Raw genomic sequence first — 20,657 nt, 5'->3', positions numbered from 1 at the left:
AACCATTGTCACAAATAATAATGTCTAAGGTCCAGAAGAACATGGAAATATACCCGATGTGTGTGGTCTAGAGTTCAGATCCAGCCAGGATTTTTATTGTATGCCTTGCATGCAACTGACTTGGGTTCAATCCCCAGCATCCCATATGGTCCCCCAAGAATCACCAGGAGCAATTCCTGAGTGCAGAGCCAGGAGTATCCCCTGAACACTGCTGAGCATGGCCCCCAAACAAGACGAAACAAAAAGAGTTCAAATCCTGGCAGCACAGCTTTATGGACCTTGAAATCATGCTCTCTGTGAATGCTGGCACCACAGGGAATTTCTGGCTGCACCAAAGAGTGGGATAGCTGAGTACCACAAAAAGACTGGGAAAGATATGTAAATCCCAGGGCCAGAAAGAGTGACCTCTGGCAAGCATGTCTATGAGCACCACAGTAGTCTTGTCAAGTAGTATAAGCACTAATGCCAGATGCCTCAACCAAAAGTATGCCTCAACCATGACCTGTATGCCTCAACCAAAATATGGATCCCATGAGCATATGTGCAAACACCAAAACAGAAGAAGTACAAACCTCAGTAAGCATGTGGCCAACTATGTGAGCACAATATCTGATGAGTGACCCCTCTCAGTGAGCACAACAGCCAAACATGTGAGCACTAAAGCCACTGTGCATGAAACCTGCAGTCATCACAATAACAACACAAGTGCAGCAGACAGGGGGAGGGGAGAAAATAAAACATTTATTTAAATAGGGTCAAATCGATAGTATAAAGGCTTAGTCACTTGTCTAGCATATAGTTGATTCCCCAGCACTGTATATGGTTCCTAAGAACTACCGGGTTCTTAGACTCAAAACCCAAAAGAATGACCCAAAACCAAAAACTAAACAACTGATATCTAAACGACTTTTGGAGCTCTTTTATCACTTTCCCCCCAAATCCTATCCATTAGCATTCACAAAAAACTTTGCCTCAACTACTCCAACTCTAGGTAACCACTAATCTATCTCCCTCAGTCAACAGATTTACCTGTCTGGATTTTTCACATAGGTAGGATCTCAAGTGATCTTTTGATTTGCTTCTTTTACTGAGAATATTTTCAGAATTTATTGTTCAACTGTTTATATATCATTTTATTTACCATTTGTGAGTTGATGGGCATTTGGGTTGCTTCTGCTTGTTGGCTATTAAGAACTATGCTGCTGAAAACATTCATGTACTAATTACTATGCCTTAATTGTCCCAAGTACACACCTTGGTGTAACTGCTGACCCATACAGTAAGTTCATGTTTAATCTTTGCAGAAAATTTCAGACTATTTTCTAAAGTGGCCCAAAAGAATATGAGAGATCCAATTTGTTCCTAATTTTATCGGTATCTGGTCTTTTGGAAGGATTTTGTTTCCAGGCCACACCCAGCAGTAATCAGGGAACCATCCATATGGAGTGCTGGAAATTGAACCCAGGTCAGTCACATGCAAGGTAAGCACCTTACCCACTGTACTCTCTATCTGGGCCAGATTATCTAGCTTTTATCTAGATATTTTGCCTATTCCCATTAACTTGAAGTGGTATGTCAATGTTGGTTTCATTTGCATTTCCCAAACTTAAAGTAGCATCATTTCATCTGCTTATTGGTTATTTGTGTATAATTTCTAAAGAAACACCAATATAGGGGCCAGAGCGAAATTACAGCAGGTATGCTCTTGCCTTGCACACAGCTGGCCCAGGCTGGATCCTGTGCACCCCACAGACAGCTCCGCCCCTGACCCTGAGCCCTTTCAGGAGTGTTCCTTGGGACAGAGACAGAAGTAATCCCTAAGCACTGCCAGGTGTGACCCAAAAACAAAAGAAAAAAAATTGATGCAAGCATGCAATTCACTGCAACATAGATCGAACTAGAAGATGTTACATGAAATAAAAAAGAAAAATAAAAACAAGTACAAGATGATATCTCTTATATATGGTATACAGAATAACTAAATGAGAAAATGCAGTGTTTTTTTAAGGGGTGAGGGGATCCTTAGATCACTCTTGGTCCCAGAGTATAGGGAGGAGAAGAACAGAGGAGAGAAGAGACAAATAGGAAGCAACAGGGGCCTTTAGGTACATTGGTGGTGTAAAGGAGTAGTATAACTAAATATTCAGACCACAGAGCAACAACACTGACATCATGAGATCCAAACTTTAACCACCAAAGTTAAAAATGTGCCTATCAAGGTGGCAGACTGGAGGGATTGAGGGTTGGGAAGGAAGTTAGGAACCCCGGTGGAGGTAAGTTGACACTGGTGGTGGAATTAGTGCTATCATAGTCTTAACACCATTGCTTATCTATCCTAAGTCTCCTATAACTACAGCTGCACTAACAGTTTAACCCTTATTCTCTGTACTAACTCATTAATATGTAACTAGATGGAAGTGAATGCAGGTTGTACCAAATAAAAAGGTCAAGGAGTCCTTTGTTTGGAATTGTTTAAGCTAATCTGCTACAGCGTCTGATTCATTGCAACCAACCCTGAAGGAAATAGGTCAAAGGCACCAATCAATCCAACTGGATTTGAGGTAAATCATCACTCTTAATAATGATTTAACAATCTTTTTAGATGTGATTGGGTTTAATTTGCTAGTATTTGGCTATAGACTTTTTTGGATGCTTTGACATATTTATCTGATTTTTGTATCAACATAATATAGACCTCACAGAACAAGGTGATAAGCGTAACCTCATTCCCTACTTTCTGGCAGTTTGTAAAGAACTCATATTAACTCTACACATCTGTTAGAATTTCACCAATGACATCTTATAGGCCGCCTTTGCTTTTCTTGATGGGTAATCTAATATTTTTAATCTCTTTACTTATTAGAACGTAACAGAATTTTTTCTTCTCAATTTTTAGTAGTTTCTCTCTCCAAGAATTTATTCCATTTCATATAAATTATCTACTGTTTGTAGATATATAATGATGAAGTACTTTCTTTTAAAACATTTTATTTTTGTAGGCTGGAAGGATAGCACAGTGGATAGGGCATTTGCCTTGCTCCTGGTCGATCCAGGTTCGATTCCCAGCATCCCATATGGACCCCGAGCACCACCAGGAGTTATTCCTGAGTGCAGAGTCAGGAGTAACCCCTGAGCATCGCCGGTGTGACCCAAAAAGCAAAAAATAAAACCAAATATTTTATTTTTGCAAGAATTAATAGTAATATCCACTTCTTCATTTTTGACTATAGTAATTTTAGTTTTAATTGTTTTGATCTAGAAAATAAAGGCTTCTCAATTTTCTTCATCTGCAGGAATAACACACATAGGAATAAACATGGCTAGTAATATACATACCTTCCTTAATCTAGCAGAGGGCAACATAAGCACCATAGAGAATGCCATACTGAATGCCCCATGCTGAGAAGTTTGTCCTGTCCTTGAAAGAAGCACAGGGCTGGAGCAACAGTACAGCTAGTAGGGCATTTGCCTTGAGTAATCTTACCCAGGATACCAAGCAGCTCATATGACCCCACTGCAGGCCCCCGGCAAAAGTGATCCCTGAGCACAGAATTCTGTCCGAGTACCACAGGTGTGGCCCAAAAACAAACAGGAGGATCCTTTAACACCTCTTGTAAAACTAGCTTCAAAGCTATGAATTACCTGAGTGTTGCCTATGAGGAAAGCTTTGTATCACTCCTCCAAATCTGAACGATAATCTAGCTGCATAGAGTATCTTGGTGAGGTGTTCATTTCGTTACGTTTTTGTACTACATCCCTCCATCTCTTCTGTCCTGTTGAGTCTCATCTGATAGATCTGTTGGGCTTTCTTCTACTTTATTGATCTTGCTGCTTTCAATATTCTTTGGAATTTTTCATTTTGAGTACCACATGTCTTGGAGTCTTCCTAGTTGGAGTTATTTTCTCTGGGACCCTTCAACCCTTATGTATCTCAGTGCCTGAATCCTCAAATCTAGGGAATTCCTTTCTTTGTTTTTTCCCCTCAGTTTTGGGGCGACACCCAGCGGTGGTCAGGGAACGTTCTTGGTTGGCTTGGGGGACCATCTGGGGTGCTGAGGATCAAACCCAGATTGGCTGCAAGCAAGGCAAATGTCCTACCTGCTGTACTATCATCCTGGCCCCTATGATTTCCTTAAATATTTTTTCTTCATCAAATGTGACTTCCTGTTCTTCAGGGACTCCAGCGATTCTTAAATTGTTCCTCTTGAGCTCAACCTATAGTTTTCTGATGTGCTGTTTATTTCTTCTCAGAAAATTTTCAACCATCTGCTGTTTCTACCATTTGTCTCCATTTCATCTTGGAGCTCCTTAATCTTCCCCTCAGCTGCTATTAATCTGCTGTTCAGAGGTTCTAGGGAGTCTTTTAGATCATCTGCCATACTCTTCATTTCTGCATTTAGTTTTCTTATTCCCACATTCAATGTTCCTTCTGCATTGCTGGCTTTGCTGACTACCTACGCTATAGTCCCTCTGATCTCACTAAACATCCTCACAATGGTGTCACTGTGTGAAGATTTACTGAGATGGCTGAGCCTCTGTGTTTGTTTTTACTCACTGAGCTTAGTGAGCTTCTATGTGTCTTCCCCATCATGTTCCTGCATTCTTATTGTGCTAGAGTGATGTGGTGGTGTGCAGATTCAGGAGCTTGTGGAGCTGGGCCCTGTAGGATGACATTACTTTGTCCTTCCCGCTCCCCCCCCCTTGCCTCAAGGAGCTTATCCCGGGTTTTTCCCGGAGTTTGGGCTTACCCCAGTCACACCCATCAAGGTGTTCCCAAGTCACTCCCATCCCTTTGTTTAGCTGTAATCACTTCTCTATGAAGTGATTACAGTGAACTGTCTTTCCCCAAAACAGTTAATCAGCTTTCCCTAATCTGACTCTGCTAATTTGTAAGGTCAGACCTTCCTAGGACACTGAATATTATAATATTGCCTTTATCCTCTCCTTATGCCTTTTGAATAATTTACTTTAAAGCAATGTCCTTTTTGTATAGACACAAGAAGACAATATTATGCTTCTGTAACTTGGGACTTAATTGGCTTTGAATATTATTCATTCCTGGGCATCTGCTTTCTCTACTTAAGCCTCAGTTGCCCTCAGTTCCTAGCACCCCAAAAGCAGGGTCCCGATGAGGGTCGGGATGGATCCAGGGCAAGCGGTGAGTTCTGTGCTACCCTGACATCGAGATGGGTCTGGCCAAAGTGCTAATTCTTAACTATAAGTTAAGCGCTTGATCATAGACAAATGCTGTCATGATCCAAAAGTAATGATGAGACTAGGAACCTGCTAGGGATAGGAAAGACTAATCTGGCCAGAGCACTGTAGTCTGATGGCCCCAGGAGAGCAATTCTATAAGCTTTAATGCATCTCTTATTGTGTCCATACAAAATGATTAATATTATGAATGCTTATGTTTGCTGGCTGAGGAGAGGAGAAACACACTCATGGGACTCCGCCCTTGGGTGGATCCTCCTGCTGAAAGAGAATCAGTCCTAGGAGAAGCATCCCCTGAGGTAAAGGAACCTCACCCCTATTGATGGTGACCACACCTATTGGTATGCCCCAACCCCCTCATGCTGGGGGGATTTAACTAGGCTGTAAGAGTGGGTTGGGGGGCCAGATCCAGAGATCCAGAGAGAGATCGAGAGCCGGGAGAGAAGCAGAGAGAGAGAATGAAATAAACTGATCAAGCAACCAGTTTGGCCTTCTTCCTTCCGTCGCCTGCCCTTGACCAACAGCACACACAGCGGTTCCAGAGCACTGAACGTGGGCAGTGAGACAAAGCCGCTTGGAGAGCCCGCGAGTGCACATGCCCTTTGGCATGCCTTAGTTTTTTACAGGGCCCCTTGCTTTTTAGAGGTCTGTTGGGGTCTCAGCAGCCAGCCTGAGACCCTGGCCAAATCCCCTGCCCTTAGAAACAGGAGCAGGCTCTATTCAAAGGGGCCTAAGACCCTGTGCCTACATTCAACCCAGAAAGGCGCTCTGGTTGAGGAGATAATGGGATGAAACCTGAAAATCACCATTTGTCTGAGCTAACATACCTGGCCTTGAGAAGCGGGAAATATAAATCATTAGCTAACATCTGTAAAGGGCCCAGCAAAGTGTACATGACGAGCATTGATAACCAGGTGTTCACAATATCCAAGCCACCCTGAAATTGTGGATAAATATCTTGTGTGGGAGCTAATAAAAGGAGAGTTGCTTGACCTCCAGCTCTCCCCCCTCTGCGTGGTTCTTTCTCGGTGGCAGCGGTAGGGTGTCCGCGGTGCGCAGAGAGGCTGGGCAGAGGCTTCTCCGTCTCCTATTCCCTCTCCCATAGGGAGTAAGTCCGGTGGCTTGGGGGATCCTACTCCAGTTTGTCGGAGTTGACTGGCCACGACCCTGACAGAGGTCTTGCCAGACCTGACAAGAAGGGAAACTTGATCTTACTTTCTAATTCCCCTCAAATTTCTTCATTGTCCATTTATATAATAATTCAGGTATGTTTTATTTAATTTCTACATTATTCTCTCATGTATTTCTGCTATTAGCATCTAATTTCACAGTCTGATGTATATGTAAACTCTGCTACTGTGTGGAATATTACATGGGGACTTGCCTTTTTAGATTTGTTTGGGGCCACAACTAACGATGCTCCAAGGGCTACTTTTCGTTTGGTGCAAACATGAATTATCAAGGAAGAAGTGTGGACTCCATGCAAAACAGAAGCTCAAGCTCATCAAGCTGTTTGTCCAGACTTGCCTTGTTAGACTTAAAATTAGAACACTAAATACTTAAGTAATTTTTAAAATGAGGACCAACTAGGAATCACTTGCATCACTTGTCATCTCATTGTTCATTGATTTGCTTGAGCGGGCACCAGTAATGTCTCCATTTGTCCTGTCACGTGCTAGTGTAACCCAATAGCTTCTGCTCACTCCAGGAACACGAAGAACATCAAACTGTTCATTCAGGGTCTTGATGAAGAAGTCTGACCACCTCATAGTTGGGCGGCCAGGCATTCCTTTGATGTCCCATGGCAACGACTCTAGACCAGTGATCGTCTCCAAATCACATTACGTGTCTGGCCCATTTGATTTTCGACGCCTTGACAAATGAGGCAGCATCCCTGATCTTCGATCGTTGACAGAGGTCGGAACTCCGGATTCCTTCTCTCACTTGAGTGAAACATGATAGTCCAAGAATAGCTCTTTCGATTCCTCTTTGGGAGACCCGAATAGCGTTCTCATCTTGTTTTCGTAGGACCCAGGTCTCTGAGGTGTATGTTAGTGCAGGAAGAATGGTGGAGTCGAAAAGATGTGCCCGGAGTCAGAAGTTCTTCGACCTCTTAACAACTTCTTCCACACTCTTGAAGGTGTTTCACGCCACTCTCTTCCTTCTGCACAGTTCTGGCACCAAATTATTGGTCATGTTGAGTTCTTGACCCAGGTACATATAACTGCTGCATTCCGAAATATTCGTTCTGAACATCTAGGAATATCTAGATAGGGGTATCTATACATAAATCACCAATTGAATATTTTTTAAAACCCCCTTTTGAAAAAAAGTCAATGGCATTATAGTTCCATGAATAAGGCTATATATTTGGGGATTGGAGAGAGGTAGGGTGCTTGCTTTGCATGTGGCAGACACAGGCCTGATCCCCAGCATGCCATATGATCCCCTGAGCACTGCCAGAAGTAATTCCTAAGTGCAGAGCCACACTTACCCTGAGAATTGGTAAGTGTGGGCCCAAAACAAAACAAAATGAAATAGTGGAGGGGTTAAGGTGTTTGCCTTGTGTGTAGCATAAAAGCCAGTTTGATCCCGACATTGTATATGCTCCCCTGTGCATAGACCAGAATGTTCCCGAGCACAGAACCAGGAGTAAGCTCTGAGTCCTGGAAGGTAACCTCCCTTACCGAAAGAGAGAGACAGGGACAGACAGAAACTAACTGGAATGACATTTACAACAATCTTTAAAACATTTAACATTAAAGGGCCAATGAACAGTACAGCTGGCTGTCAGAACCCTTGCCTTGCATGCAGCCAACCCAGGCTCGATCCCAGCATCCTTTATGCCTCCCCTTCCCCCTGGAGCACCACCAAGTAATTTCTGAGTGCAGAGCTTGGAGTAACCCAGAGCATCGCTAGATACGGCCCTAAAGCAAAACAAAACAAAAACACCAAAAAGAAAAAAACAAGTAAATATGTTATTTATTTAATAGAGATTAAGGCATTCAGCTTCTACAAGTCTTTACTTCTTGTATTTTTTTAAATTTCCCATGCAAGATTTTGAAAAAGTTTTCAATTGGATTTTACAATTTTTTTGTATGGAGAATTGAAAGAAGTATTTAATTTTTTTTAATTTTCCTCCCATTCTCGTTGCTGTTACTGAAATCTCCAGGGGCTGCAAACCTGTTGTAGGGCTTGGGCTCCCAAACCTGGCTGCAATGAACACCAGTAGCACCAAACTTGGTCACACACACTTCCTCATAGTGAGCTGGCCAACACAAACAGCAGAGTACATTATTTCACTCATAATGTGTGGCAGGGCTGGATCGATAGTACAGCGGGTAGGGCATTTGCCTTGCATGCGACCTACCCAGGTTTGATTCCTCCGCCCCTCCTGGAAAGCCTGGCAAGCTACCAAGAGTATTCCACCCACACGGCAGAGCCTGGCAAGCTACCCGTGGAGTATTCAATATGCCAAAAACAGTCACAACAAGTCTCACGATGGAGACAATCGATGAACAATGGGATGACAGTGCTATAGTGCTAATGTGTGGCAATGCCAGGAATAAATTCATAGCATCATGCAAGCAAACTTCTACCACGGAACCACATTCTTGAGCCCTTGAAAAGGATTTTTTAAAATTTTAATCAAACTTCAACTATTAGTCATACATTTAAACAGACATCAAATAGCCTAATATTTAATATATTTTATAGTAAGACTGCCACAAATTTTTACAAATTGCCATATTCTTAATATTTGGAGCAGAAATTATTACCTCAAAATTTATGTTTCAGGGATGAAAAGACACCCCACGAAATAAGAAGCTTGCTTTGCATCCCCCAAGTCCAGTATAAATCTTTGGAACAACATATGGTCTCCTAAGGAGCACTACAGGGGTCACTCCTGAGCAGCATCATGAAAAGTTTCAGGATATTGGATTTGGCTATAATTCTTATATGAATTCAGAAACACATGTAAAAATAAATATCTTTTGATCATTAGGTATAAACTTTTACTTATGCTGTTCAACTTGGTTTGCTAAGCTCTGTTGAGGATTCATGCATAAATATATCGTGGATAGATCTGTAACTTTTTTTTTTCAGTTAGGCATTTCATTTAATAGAAATGGTGATAAAAATTTAAAGTAGATATGTTTCAAATTTGAAGCCTAGAGGCTGGGCATAATTTCCTTTTGTGAAAATATTCTTCCTCTTCTCTCCTATGCCAGTGGAGATAGAAGGTAAGCATCTAAGTGGAGATGCACAAACATAATTTTAGCAACAAAAATCTTACCTCATTAGTTTCCTCTGTTTTTAAAGTTTCATTGTTATTTTAAAGTCTCAGTTTTATTTTTTATTTTATACACCAGGATTTACAATACTGTCAATATAAAGGCTTCATGCACACAAGCTTCCAAGATACTCCCAGAGCACAATCTCAAGTTCTGTTGCCTTTAGCCCTCTGTTCTCTAATGTCTTTACATACACATGTAGGACAGACAACACTGTGTCTATCCTTCTCCTAAGAAGTAACTTCACTCAGCATGATACTTTCCAGATCAACCACGTTGATGCTTTGTTTTATTGCATAAAGATCTGACTTTGCCATAAGGGGGGTAATGCAAACTTAAGAGAATGAGTTCAGAGGTGCTACCTCCTTTAACTTTCTGGAACTCTAATATTAAACCCCAAAGTATTTCTATTTATTACTTTCATCCACTTGGAGATAATGATAGCTTTATTCAGAAACTGGTATTTGTGCATATTTCAGTCCGGTATAATTAGTGAACTGATCTTTTATAATTATGTAATGACCTGCTTTGTCTCTTTTAATAATTACTGACTCATTCTGTTAGATAGTTTGTATCAACTATCCCTACATTCTTTCATTTAGCATCTACATGGAGTATCTTCTGTTCTTTTTACTGTCACCCTGTGTGTATCTGCACAATCTATGGCAAAAGACAAACAGCTTAATTTGTTCAGAAGTGGAGAAGATTCTCTCAAGGAATACCAGGTGGCCCCAGAGTCTCTCCTGGAGATTTTAAATTGATCAATTGAATCAAATTCTAGGTTCTGAGAATGCTTTGCACCTCAGGCCCCGTGGTACTGGGGAAAAAAGTACCCAGAAATGGTCAGAGGACCACGATGTACCTGGGATCAAATAGGGGCAGACACATGCAATGAATGTGTCCAACCTGCCACATGTCCTCTACCCTCACCTCCCCATGTCATGTTTGAAAAAAAACCTATTCAGCTAATTTTAGTACTTTTAATTGGCAGGTTTAATTTGCTATTCTTATGTAATGAATTATAAATGGGAAAGACTTCTCACCGTTTCTTCCTTCCTCTACCCCTCCTACTGCCTCCCACATTTACATCTCACTGATGTAAATACTTTCTCAAATAAATTTTCTAAAACTAACTTTAGAAATATGCTGGCTAATAACCATAAAATCATTTCTGAAAATATTAGACAAAACAAATTATATCTACTCTTCAAAGTTTTAATATATTTCCTAGGAAATACAGCTTAAATCTAATTTAAATCATCATTTCTCTTGTTAAGAAGCTCCTTTAAAATAAAACTACTCACCTCTTCCTAACAAAAACAAAGCAAAAATAATTTACTGGGATTAGTTTCCTATAATTATTTTACCAAGATTTTTGCATATTTCTTTTTTTTCTTGCTTTTTGGGTCACACCCACCGTTGCCCAGGGGTTACTCCTGGCTCATGCACTCAGGAATTACTCCTGACAGTGTTCGAGGGACCATATGGGATGCTGAGAATCGAACCCAGCTTTTTTTTTTTTTAGCATATTTCATTTTATTTTCTTAACTCTAATTGTTATTTGACTTCTTTGAAGTAGTTTTTTAATTTCTGGAGCCTGGCAAGCTACCCATGACGTATTCGATATGCCAAAAACAGTAACAACATGTCTCACAATGGAGACATTACTGGTGCCCGCTCAAGTAAATTGATGAACAGCGGAACGACAGTGCTACAGTGCTATTAAAAAAATTAATTTCTAGGGCTGGAGCAATAGCACAGTGGGTAGGGCGTTTGCCTTGTATGTGGCCGACCCAGGTTCCATTCCCAGCATCCCATATGGTCCCCTGAGCACCGCCAGGAGTAATTCCTGAGTGCATGAGCCAGGAGTAACCCCTGTGCATCGCCAAGTATGACCCAAAAAGAAAAAGAGAAAAATTTCTATTGTCTTAAAAAAGTAAAAATATAAATTGATTTTAATTAATTATGTAACAAAAGCTCTAGAACTACTGTAGAGTCCATGTACTATCAAAAGTACTTTCAATATTTCCTCTCAGTAAAATTTGCAAGAAGTTCCGTACTTAAAACCTTTCTTCTCTACTGAATAATAATTTCAAATTGAAAACAAACCTTTATGCACTTTTCTTGAATACCAGTTCTCTGAGAAGCAAATTTGAGCAGTGGTTTTTCAGCATCCAATTCAGATTCTTCATTTTTCTGTTTGCTAAGATGATGATCTGAAATCCAGTCCATGAAGACAGTTAAGAGTTCATAAACCTGGGCATTAAGCGGTACCTACATGTAAAAAATAGTTGGTCAAGCATTCTTTCCGTTTACAAATTATAAAACATCAAAGGCAAGCTTTAAATTTGGTGGGCAAATATTTACCTAAATTCACTTCACTAAAATATGTACTAAATGATAGAAATTCCAAACTAATCATTTTTCAGTGGGGCAATAGCACATTATAAGGAAACTGAATGAACTGTTATCAAAAGAGAATTTTCACTAAAATTCTTAAATCTGTTAACAGAGAAAAAAAAAAACCTGCCTTTAACTTAAGACTATGAAACACATGGGCCAGAGATAATACAGCAAAGGCACTTGCCTTGCATGTGACTGGACCTGGGTTCTTTAATCTCCAGCACCACCCAGGGCCCTGGCAGAAGGAAGTCCTGAGTACCATCAGGTGTGGCCCCAAAAACAAAATCCAAGTAAAACAAAAACAAAGTATGAAGCACTGAAAGATATTAAAAACTTATTTCAAAGGCTAAATAAATCCCACCACAGTATGAATGTATTCTCTTCTTCCCCTAAACATTGCTTCTGTCCTTGTTATTGCATTATACTATTCTATAAATAAGATATAAATGTACATAAAAAATATACATGTATATGTATTTTCTCCCTAGAAATCCTGTTCTCTGAATCTACTGACCTGGGAAGGAAAGATTCAGAATGAAATACTGCCAAAAAATTGCAAATTAAGACCATTTTCAAGTATTTTTTTAAAATCACTTTTATGTGCACCTAATCCAATATTCATCACATCAACTTAAACCAAGAAAATATGCTAAATTTCATTAGTTTTTGAAAAATCTGAAAAATCAGAAATATAAAAAGGTAATACTAAGCAAATACACATTCACAAAAATAATCATGTAATTGAAAACAAAATGTCATCATACAATTATGAGCAGGATTAATTTCTCTTTTTGTTCTTTTTTTATTTTTTGGTGTTTGGGCAATACCTGGCGATGCTTAGGTAGTATTTTCAGCTCCATGCTTGCAATCACTACTGATGGTGCCAGGGGACCATGTGGTACTAGGAATCAAACCCAGGCTTCTTTATACAAAGCATCTACTCAACCTTTGGCCCAACCATGAATACTCCAAATACAAACTTTAGATGAAAACTTCAATCATTTTTATGATTTTAGTATAAAATATTTTTTCCAAGTTAATTTTTAGATTTGGGGGCCATATCCAGCACTGCTGCTATTCCAGCAGATTTCAGGGGATCAAGAGGCACCATATCAAACCCGAGTCTCCAACAAGAAAAACATGCACACTAGCCCCTTGAGCAATCTTCCGAGCCTCTGACTGCTCTACTTATCGGGGTGGGGAACCCAAAAGGCAATCCCTGTAGACTCCTCCTGGCTCCACTATTCAAGCGTTACACCCAGTGGTGCAGGAAACCACGCAGTGCCAGGGGTCAAATCTAGGCTTCCACATTCAAAGCAGGAGCTCTAACCCTCTGAGTTATCTTACCAATGCCTCAATATATCTTTTATTTTGTTTCCCACATTTGGTTTTAGGAGCACATCCAACAGAGCTCAAGGGCTACCCCAGACTCAGTGCTTGGGGAACTAATTAATGTGATAGCTGAACCTAGGGTTCCTGCATATAAAGTTCAGCCCATCGAGCTGTCTCTCCAGACCCTATTTTTCTTTGTTAATTTGTTTGGTTTTGTTTTTTGAGCCACACTGAGCAGTGCTCAAGGTTCTATGCTCAAGGATCACTCCTGGTGGGCTCACGAAACCATAAGGGTTACTGGGTAATCAAACCCAGGTGAGCCTCCTACAAAATAAGCACCCTACCTGCCGTATTATGTTCTAGCCCTCTTTTAATTTTCCAAGCTTTGTTTCACCTAATGTCCTCTTAGACTCTGAGAGGTTGTGTGATATGTGTGCATGTGTAATGTGTGAAATATGACCATTTATAACTCACACACACACCAAAAATGCCTCTGTACTAATGCACTGCCTGACAAAGAGGAAAGTAAGCCAGACAGAGGCAGCTCTATTTGAAGAGGCAGAAACAGTGTCCAAGTCAGTGGAGAAGACAGGCCTTGAACGAGTGTAGCTTGATATTGCTATCTCAATGCAGTTCATCTACTCAACATGGATAGAGAAGCTGAAGGCCTGGGCTAACACACTTATGTAGCTGTGGTCATTCTCCTCTGCAAGCTTCCACCTTCTGTTGACAAAACTTCTACGACCCTATCGACATTCCATGAAGTGTTCTAAGGATCTGCTCAACACAGTAGAAAATAGTGGGTGAGCAGCACAAGTCAACTACCAGTCAGGTACTCTGATCACTGAAAGATAACAGCAGGTCAGCTACTGAGATATGTTGCTCTACCTGCTTGATCAGGTCCATGAATATGTAAAAGTCATAATTTGTGAATTCAGTGAAGCAAATTATAGGACCTGTATAATTGTATGTAATTTATACATCAGAGTTTTAAAAAATCACTGTCACTGTCATCCCATTGTTCATTGATTTGCTCGAGCGGGCACCAGTAACATCTCCATTGTGAGACTTGTTGTTACTCTTTTTGGCATATCAAATATGCCACGGGTAGCTTGCCAGGCTCTGCGATGCGGGCGAGATACTCTTGGTAGCATGCAGGGCTCTCAAAATATGGTGACCAGAGTGAATGAAGAGCATGTAGGACCTTGCACTCAGCCAACCTGGTTTTAATCTCCAGCACCACATATGACCCCCACAAGCACCTCCAGGAGTAATTCCGGAGCACTGACAGGTGCAACCCAAAACCCATTAAAAAAAATAAATTGGGTAGATCGCCTGCCTTGCATGTAGGCAACCCAGGTTTGATCCCTTGCACCCTATATGGTGCCCCAAATCCTCCACAAGTAATTCCTGAGCACAGAGCCAAGAGTAATACCAGAGCATCACCAAGTGTGGTCCCCAAACCAAAGTAAAATTAATAATAAGTAAAAAGAACTTACTTAGAGCAAGATGATAGCTTTGAGAGAAAAGAGTATTAAATACTTGTGGAAACTCAAATCATAGCAAAAAGTAAAGCTGGTATTAGACTTAAATGTCTTATGATTTGTCAATATAATGCTTAAAATATTTTGGTCTTGCAAATAAAAGCATATTTGAAATATTCTAAAGATATTTATCTGGAAAAGAATTACAATAAATCTTTTTGTAGCAAAAAGAATGTTGCCAAGGGCTAGGGAGGTGATGTAGCAGTGAGGGTGCAGGCCTCACGTGGACTAGCCCACTTCTGTCTCTGGCATTACACAGTCTCCCAGGAATAGCAAGGGAGACACAGGTGGTTTCTGGGGACCCAGGTTCCAGCACCACATCCCCGGGTCCTAGCACTGACCTGATGGCCAAATACTGCTGGGAGTGACCCCTAGGTCAACTGACACCACTTGGGAAACTCCTCAACCTAAAAATAAAGAATATTTGCAAGAAAAAAAATTTTTTCTAAGATTTAAGAACAAAGATAAATTTTTAACTATAACATACCTTATTACTTCTTGAAACTGGTACTTTTTCTTGTTTCAAACTTTTCATTTCATGAGCAGCATGGGAATTTCCTTTCAAGCGCTGTACTGTCATAAATTCATACTTCCTCTGCTCAAAAAAAAAAAAGGTATATATCGATGTCATCCCGTTACTCATTGATTTGTTCAAGCAGGCACCAGTAACGTCTCTCACTGAGAGACTTATTGTTACTATTTTTGGCATATCCAATACACACGGGTATCTTGCCAGGCTCTGCCGTGCGGGCTCCATACTCTCAGTAGCTTGCCGGGCTCTCCGAGAGGGGCGGAGGAATCAAACATGGGTTGGCCTCGTGAAAGGCCAAAGCCCAACCACTCTGCTATGGCTCCAGCCAAATCAAAATCAATTACAGGGCAAGGGCCTTACAGAGCTGAAGCATGGTGGCGTTACAGTATAACAGGTAGGGTGTTTGCCTTGCAAACAGCTGCCAATCCAGGTTTGATCCTCAGCACAACATATGGTCCCCAACATGCCAGGAGTGATCCCTAAGTGCAGAGCCAGGAGCAAGCCCTGAACACAGCCACGTGTATTCCCATTCCAATAACATCTTTAATTGTAATTGCCAAATATTGAAAACAACATGGATGCCCTCGAAAGAGAGAGACTATCACTCAGCAACACAAAAAATTACTGACATTTACAACATGTGTCAATCTCTAAGGCATGTGGTTGAGTTAAAAAATAAAATACCAGGCACTGGAAAGATAGTGCAAGGGTTAAGGCACATGGCCAAGCCTGGAACCATGGTACAATCCCTAACCACTTATGGTCCACTAAGCACTAAGCACTGCCAGGAGACACTGCCTTGAGACAGCTGTCACTGTCACTGTCATCCCATTGCGCATCGATTTGTTCAAGCGGGCACCAGTAACATCTCTCATTTTGAGACTTACTGTTACTGTCTTTGGCATATCCAATACGCCACGGGTAGCTTGCCAGGCTCTACCATGAGGGCTAGATATTCTCGGTAGCTTGCTGGGCTCTCCGAGAGGGCTTGAGACAGCATGGCCCAGAAAACAAAACAAAACAAAATAAAAATCCCACTTAGATAGAGTGTGACTGAGCTGACATACCCTGAAATGACAAAACTACATATATGGAGCAAATTAGGGGTTGCAGAACTTAAGGGATGTAAATGGAAAAAAATGGATATGGCAAAGGGTTAAATTATGGATCCCTGTGAGGATGGAAATGTTCTGTGCCCTAAGCATGTTGATAACTGCAAAGACAATCACTTTAAAATTCACTTAAGATGCAAGAGAAGATTGAGCAACCTTACCTGTAAATTATCTAAACGAGCTTGAACTCTTTTAGCCTGTAACTCCATCCTTTTGTTTTCTTCACTTACTTCATTTAACTAAAATAAATTTAAAAATCAGATACTTCAATATAAACAGTAAGCTATTTTCATACTAAAGGCTTCCCAAACAATCTACTAGCTTATCTATCTAGTCTGCATAACCAAATATGTTGCAAAACAAAGGTAGATAACATTCATGATTAAAGAAGCTCAAAAGGCCAGTGAGGCAGTTTAAGGGACTCAAGTGCATGCTTTGCATTTGGGAGCTCAATGTGATCCTGGGACCTAATGATCACCAAAGAACCTAACTGAGAGCACACCACCAGGTGTGCTCCCTTACCCCACCCCAAAAATACCAAAACTAAAAATCTTTTAAGTAAAAAATAAGAGCTAAAATCCCCATTTGTCCCTAAAACATTAACTGTAGCACTGTCGTCCCATTGCTCATCAATTTGCTCGAGTGGGCAACAGTAACATCTCCATTATGAGACTTCTTGTTACTGGTTTTGGCATATCGAATACGCCACGGGTAGCTTACCAGGCTCTGCTGTGAAAACATTAATTGAAGTTGTGAAAAAGTTAATTGTTTCTATGAAAAATGTGTTCTACTCCAAACACTTCAAAAGTATACATTTTATTTATTTAAATCTGAGGAGACCAGGCTCAGGAGACCAGGCAGTGTCCAGGGGTCAAGCCTGTGCTTCCTGAATGCCAAGCATGCACTAAACCCTTGAGCTATCTCTGCAGCCCCAGTAAAAGTATATGCTTAATGAGAAGTATCTCTTAATTGAAATTTCCAAAAAATGTTATTTTTGAAATAGCAAGGTTTTGGTGTTAGTACACATCTATCAATCACTAGCAAATTACCAAAGACCTTAAGTAACTTCCATCTGCCCTCTCTCTCTGCACCTCCCAACCACCCTTCCTTCACCTAGATAACTTCAGTTCTGTTGTCAAGTGTCCAAAGGTTTGTTTTAATTGAACTTTCTAGTAAATCATAATGCTTGTACCTAAAATGTATGTCATTAGATACACTGCATAATGAATTATTACTTCTTCCTTTTTTAAAAAAACAGAAACTCAGTGATATTTGGGTGCCTGAGCTCACTCCAAGTAATGCTCAGGCAATAGTGCAGATAATATATTATTTTCACTGTTTATAAAATACTCATATATTTTCCAAGTAGCTCACATATATATATGTCCTAGACTGAAACTTCAAAAAGTGCTCAGTCAAATGAGTAAGCAGGTATGTTGTATTTATATAAGTGATCTGATATAGATAAAGCAGATAATATTAAAGTACAATAAGGGGCCAGGGAGATAATACAGTGGAAGGGCATCTGCCTTGTATACAGCCAACCTGGGTTCGCCCCCAAGCATCCCTGATCCTCCAAGTACCTCCAGGAGTAATTCCTGAGCATCAACAGTGTGGCTCAAAATAAATAAAGTAACAGTAAGATTCTGAGGGGGAACCCCCCAAGCAGTGCATGCTCAGGGACTCAGGAGCCCAGGAACTAGTGATTCAATGTGCAGGCCTGAGGGTGTGGTAATGCTCAAACCCTGCAGTGCCAATAATTACCTGGGCCACTCAAGTGGTGTTTGAAGTGCTTCAATGCCACAACTCACCAGTGCTCGGGGGGCCACTAAAAGGCTACACCTGGCGATGCTGGGGGGGACCATGTGGTGCTAAGGATCAAGAACAAACCAACTATATGCATATAATTCCTTATATGTGTATAGCTGACTTATGGTGCTAATGTTCTTTATATGCATATAGTTGACTGAAAAGCTACACCTGGCAATGCTGGAGGAAACATGTGGTGCCAAGGACCAGGAACAAGTCAACTATATGCAAAGTGTGCTCTCTTCAGCAGCTCATACCAAAAAATCTGTATGCAAAATATGTACCTTAACCCTACACTCTCTCCAACCCTTATAATAAAAGGTATTAAATTTCCTGAGCTATCAAATTTTCTTTTCTGCATTACTTTTAATATAGTAATACTCATATATAACAAATTTCAAATTACAAAAATCAATAGCTAAAACGGTGGATGAGGGAAAACAGAATTTAAGAATATTTTCTTTAGCTATTCTAACATTGGGGCTGGAGCAATAGCACAGCGGGTAGGGCGTTTGCCTTGCATCGGCTGACCCGGGTTCAGTTCCTCCATCCCTTTCAGAAAGCCCGGCAAGCTACTAAGAGTATCCCACCCACACGGCAGAGCCTGGCAAGCTCCCCGTGGCATATTCAATATGCCAAAAACAGTCGAGACATTACTGATGCCCACTCCAGCAAATCGATGAACAATAGGACGATAGTGCTACAGTGCTACAATACATGTTATAGAATCTGATACATATGAAAATAGTCTTTACCTGTTTTTTTAAGTTATCATTCAATTCTTTCAATGCATCAAAAGAAGACCTTAGCCTCTTGTTTTCTTTATTTTTCTCTTTCAGAACTTCAGCTAAATGTTGAACTTCTGCATCATGTTGCTAGAAGAGAAAAAAATCTGATATTAAAACTAGATAAGGATTCCATGTCACTCTCACTAGTTAATTAAATCCAAAATTTACTTAACAAAATTAATTAAAAAGTAGTCTCTGATGATCTTTTCAATCTCCTTGGTTTCTGTTGTGATGCCCCCCTTTTCATTTCTGATTTGGTTTATTAGGGTTTTCTCTCTCTCTTTCTTTGTGAGTCTTGCTAGTGGTTTATCAATCTTATTTATTTTCTCGAAGAACCAGCTCTTTGTTTCATTGATCTTATGGATTGTTTTTCGGGTTTTCATATCGTTAATTTCTGCTCTACATTTTATAATTTCTTTCCTTCGCTCTGGTTTGGGTTCCTTTTGCTGGTCCTCTTCTAAGACCTTAAGCTGCGAAGTCAAGCTATCTACATACGCCCTTTCTTCCTTTCTGAGGAAAGCTTGCAGAGCTATAAATTTTCCCCTTAACACAGCTTTAGCTGTGTCCCATAGGTTCTGGTAGCTTGTGTCTTCGTTCTCATTTGTTTCAAAGTATTTTTTGATTTCTTCCTTGATTTCCTTCGTGACCCACTCCACTCATTATTCAATAGTGAGTTGTTTAATTTCCAAGTGTTTGATTTGGTTCGCCGCGTCTGTGTGTAACTTCCAACTTTAGTGCATCAAGGTCTGAAAAGATAGTTGATACAATTTCTATCTTCCCGATTCTATTAAGGTAATTTGTGGCCCTGAACGTGGTCTATTTTGGAAATGTTCTGTGTGCGCTGGAAAAGAATGTGCATTCTTTCTTTTGGGGATGTATAGCCCTGTATAGGTCTATTAGCCCTGTCTCCTCCATTTCTTCCTTCAGAGCCATTGTTTCCTTGCTGAGTGTTGTTCTTGTCGACCTGTCCAGAGGTGATAAGGCAGTGTTGAATTCTCCAACTACTATCGTGGTGCTAGGTATGTCCTCCTTAAATTCTGTTAGGAGTTCTTTTAAGTATTTAGCTGGTCATTCATTAGGTGCGTATACGTTTAATAGTGTGATTTCTTCCTGTTGTACATATCCCTTGATGAAGAGAAAATGACCTTCGCTGTCCCTTCTGATCTTTTTCAGCCTGAAATCTGTTGTCAGATACTAGTACGGCCACCCCCGCTTTTTTGAAGGAGCTGTTCGCTTGCAGGATTGTTTTTCATCCTTTGATTTTGAATCTGTGTTTGTTCTGACTATTCAGATGTGTTTCTTGTAGGCAGCAGAAAGTTGGGTTTAGTATATGATCTCCTTCTTTGATCTTGCTGCTTGCAGTATAGTGTCTCTATCCATGGCATCCATCATTTTGATTATGATATGCCTTGGGGATTTTTTATTTGGGTCCGTTTTAGCTGGCACCCTTTGGACTCCTTGGATCTGGATGCCCGCATTCTCTAGTTCTGGCAAATTCTTAGCAATGATGTCTTTAATTATGTTTTTTTCATTGGGATTGGTTCCCTGTGCTTCTGGTACTCCAATGATTCTTATGTTGTTTCTCTTGAGGTCATCCCATAGGACTCTAATTTGCTCAAGAGCCATTT

At 40.5% G+C, this 20,657-nt stretch overlaps 1 protein-coding gene across 5 annotated transcripts in view; it reads right to left on the bottom strand.

Moving 5' to 3' along the window:
- CCDC138 (coiled-coil domain containing 138) overlaps nucleotides 1-20,657 on the bottom strand; it is a 128,322-nt gene that overhangs the window by 50,598 nt on the left and 57,067 nt on the right. For all 5 annotated transcript variants that reach the window (XM_055145463.1, XM_055145469.1, XM_055145477.1 and 2 more), the window contains 4 exons: nucleotides 18,997-19,116; nucleotides 16,594-16,671; nucleotides 15,276-15,383; nucleotides 11,619-11,783 (listed from right to left, as the gene is read on the bottom strand). In XM_055145463.1, coding sequence (XP_055001438.1) covers nucleotides 11,619-11,783; nucleotides 15,276-15,383; nucleotides 16,594-16,671; nucleotides 18,997-19,116 — 471 coding nt within the window. The remainder of the gene's footprint in view (nucleotides 1-11,618; nucleotides 11,784-15,275; nucleotides 15,384-16,593; nucleotides 16,672-18,996; nucleotides 19,117-20,657) is intronic.

This window comes from Sorex araneus, chromosome 1 (genome assembly GCF_027595985.1).
Source record: "Sorex araneus isolate mSorAra2 chromosome 1, mSorAra2.pri, whole genome shotgun sequence".
Classification (NCBI taxonomy): domain Eukaryota; kingdom Metazoa; phylum Chordata; class Mammalia; order Eulipotyphla; family Soricidae; genus Sorex; species Sorex araneus.
Note: the sequence above shows the minus strand (reverse complement) of the source record. Positions and strands in the feature narration are given on the sequence as shown.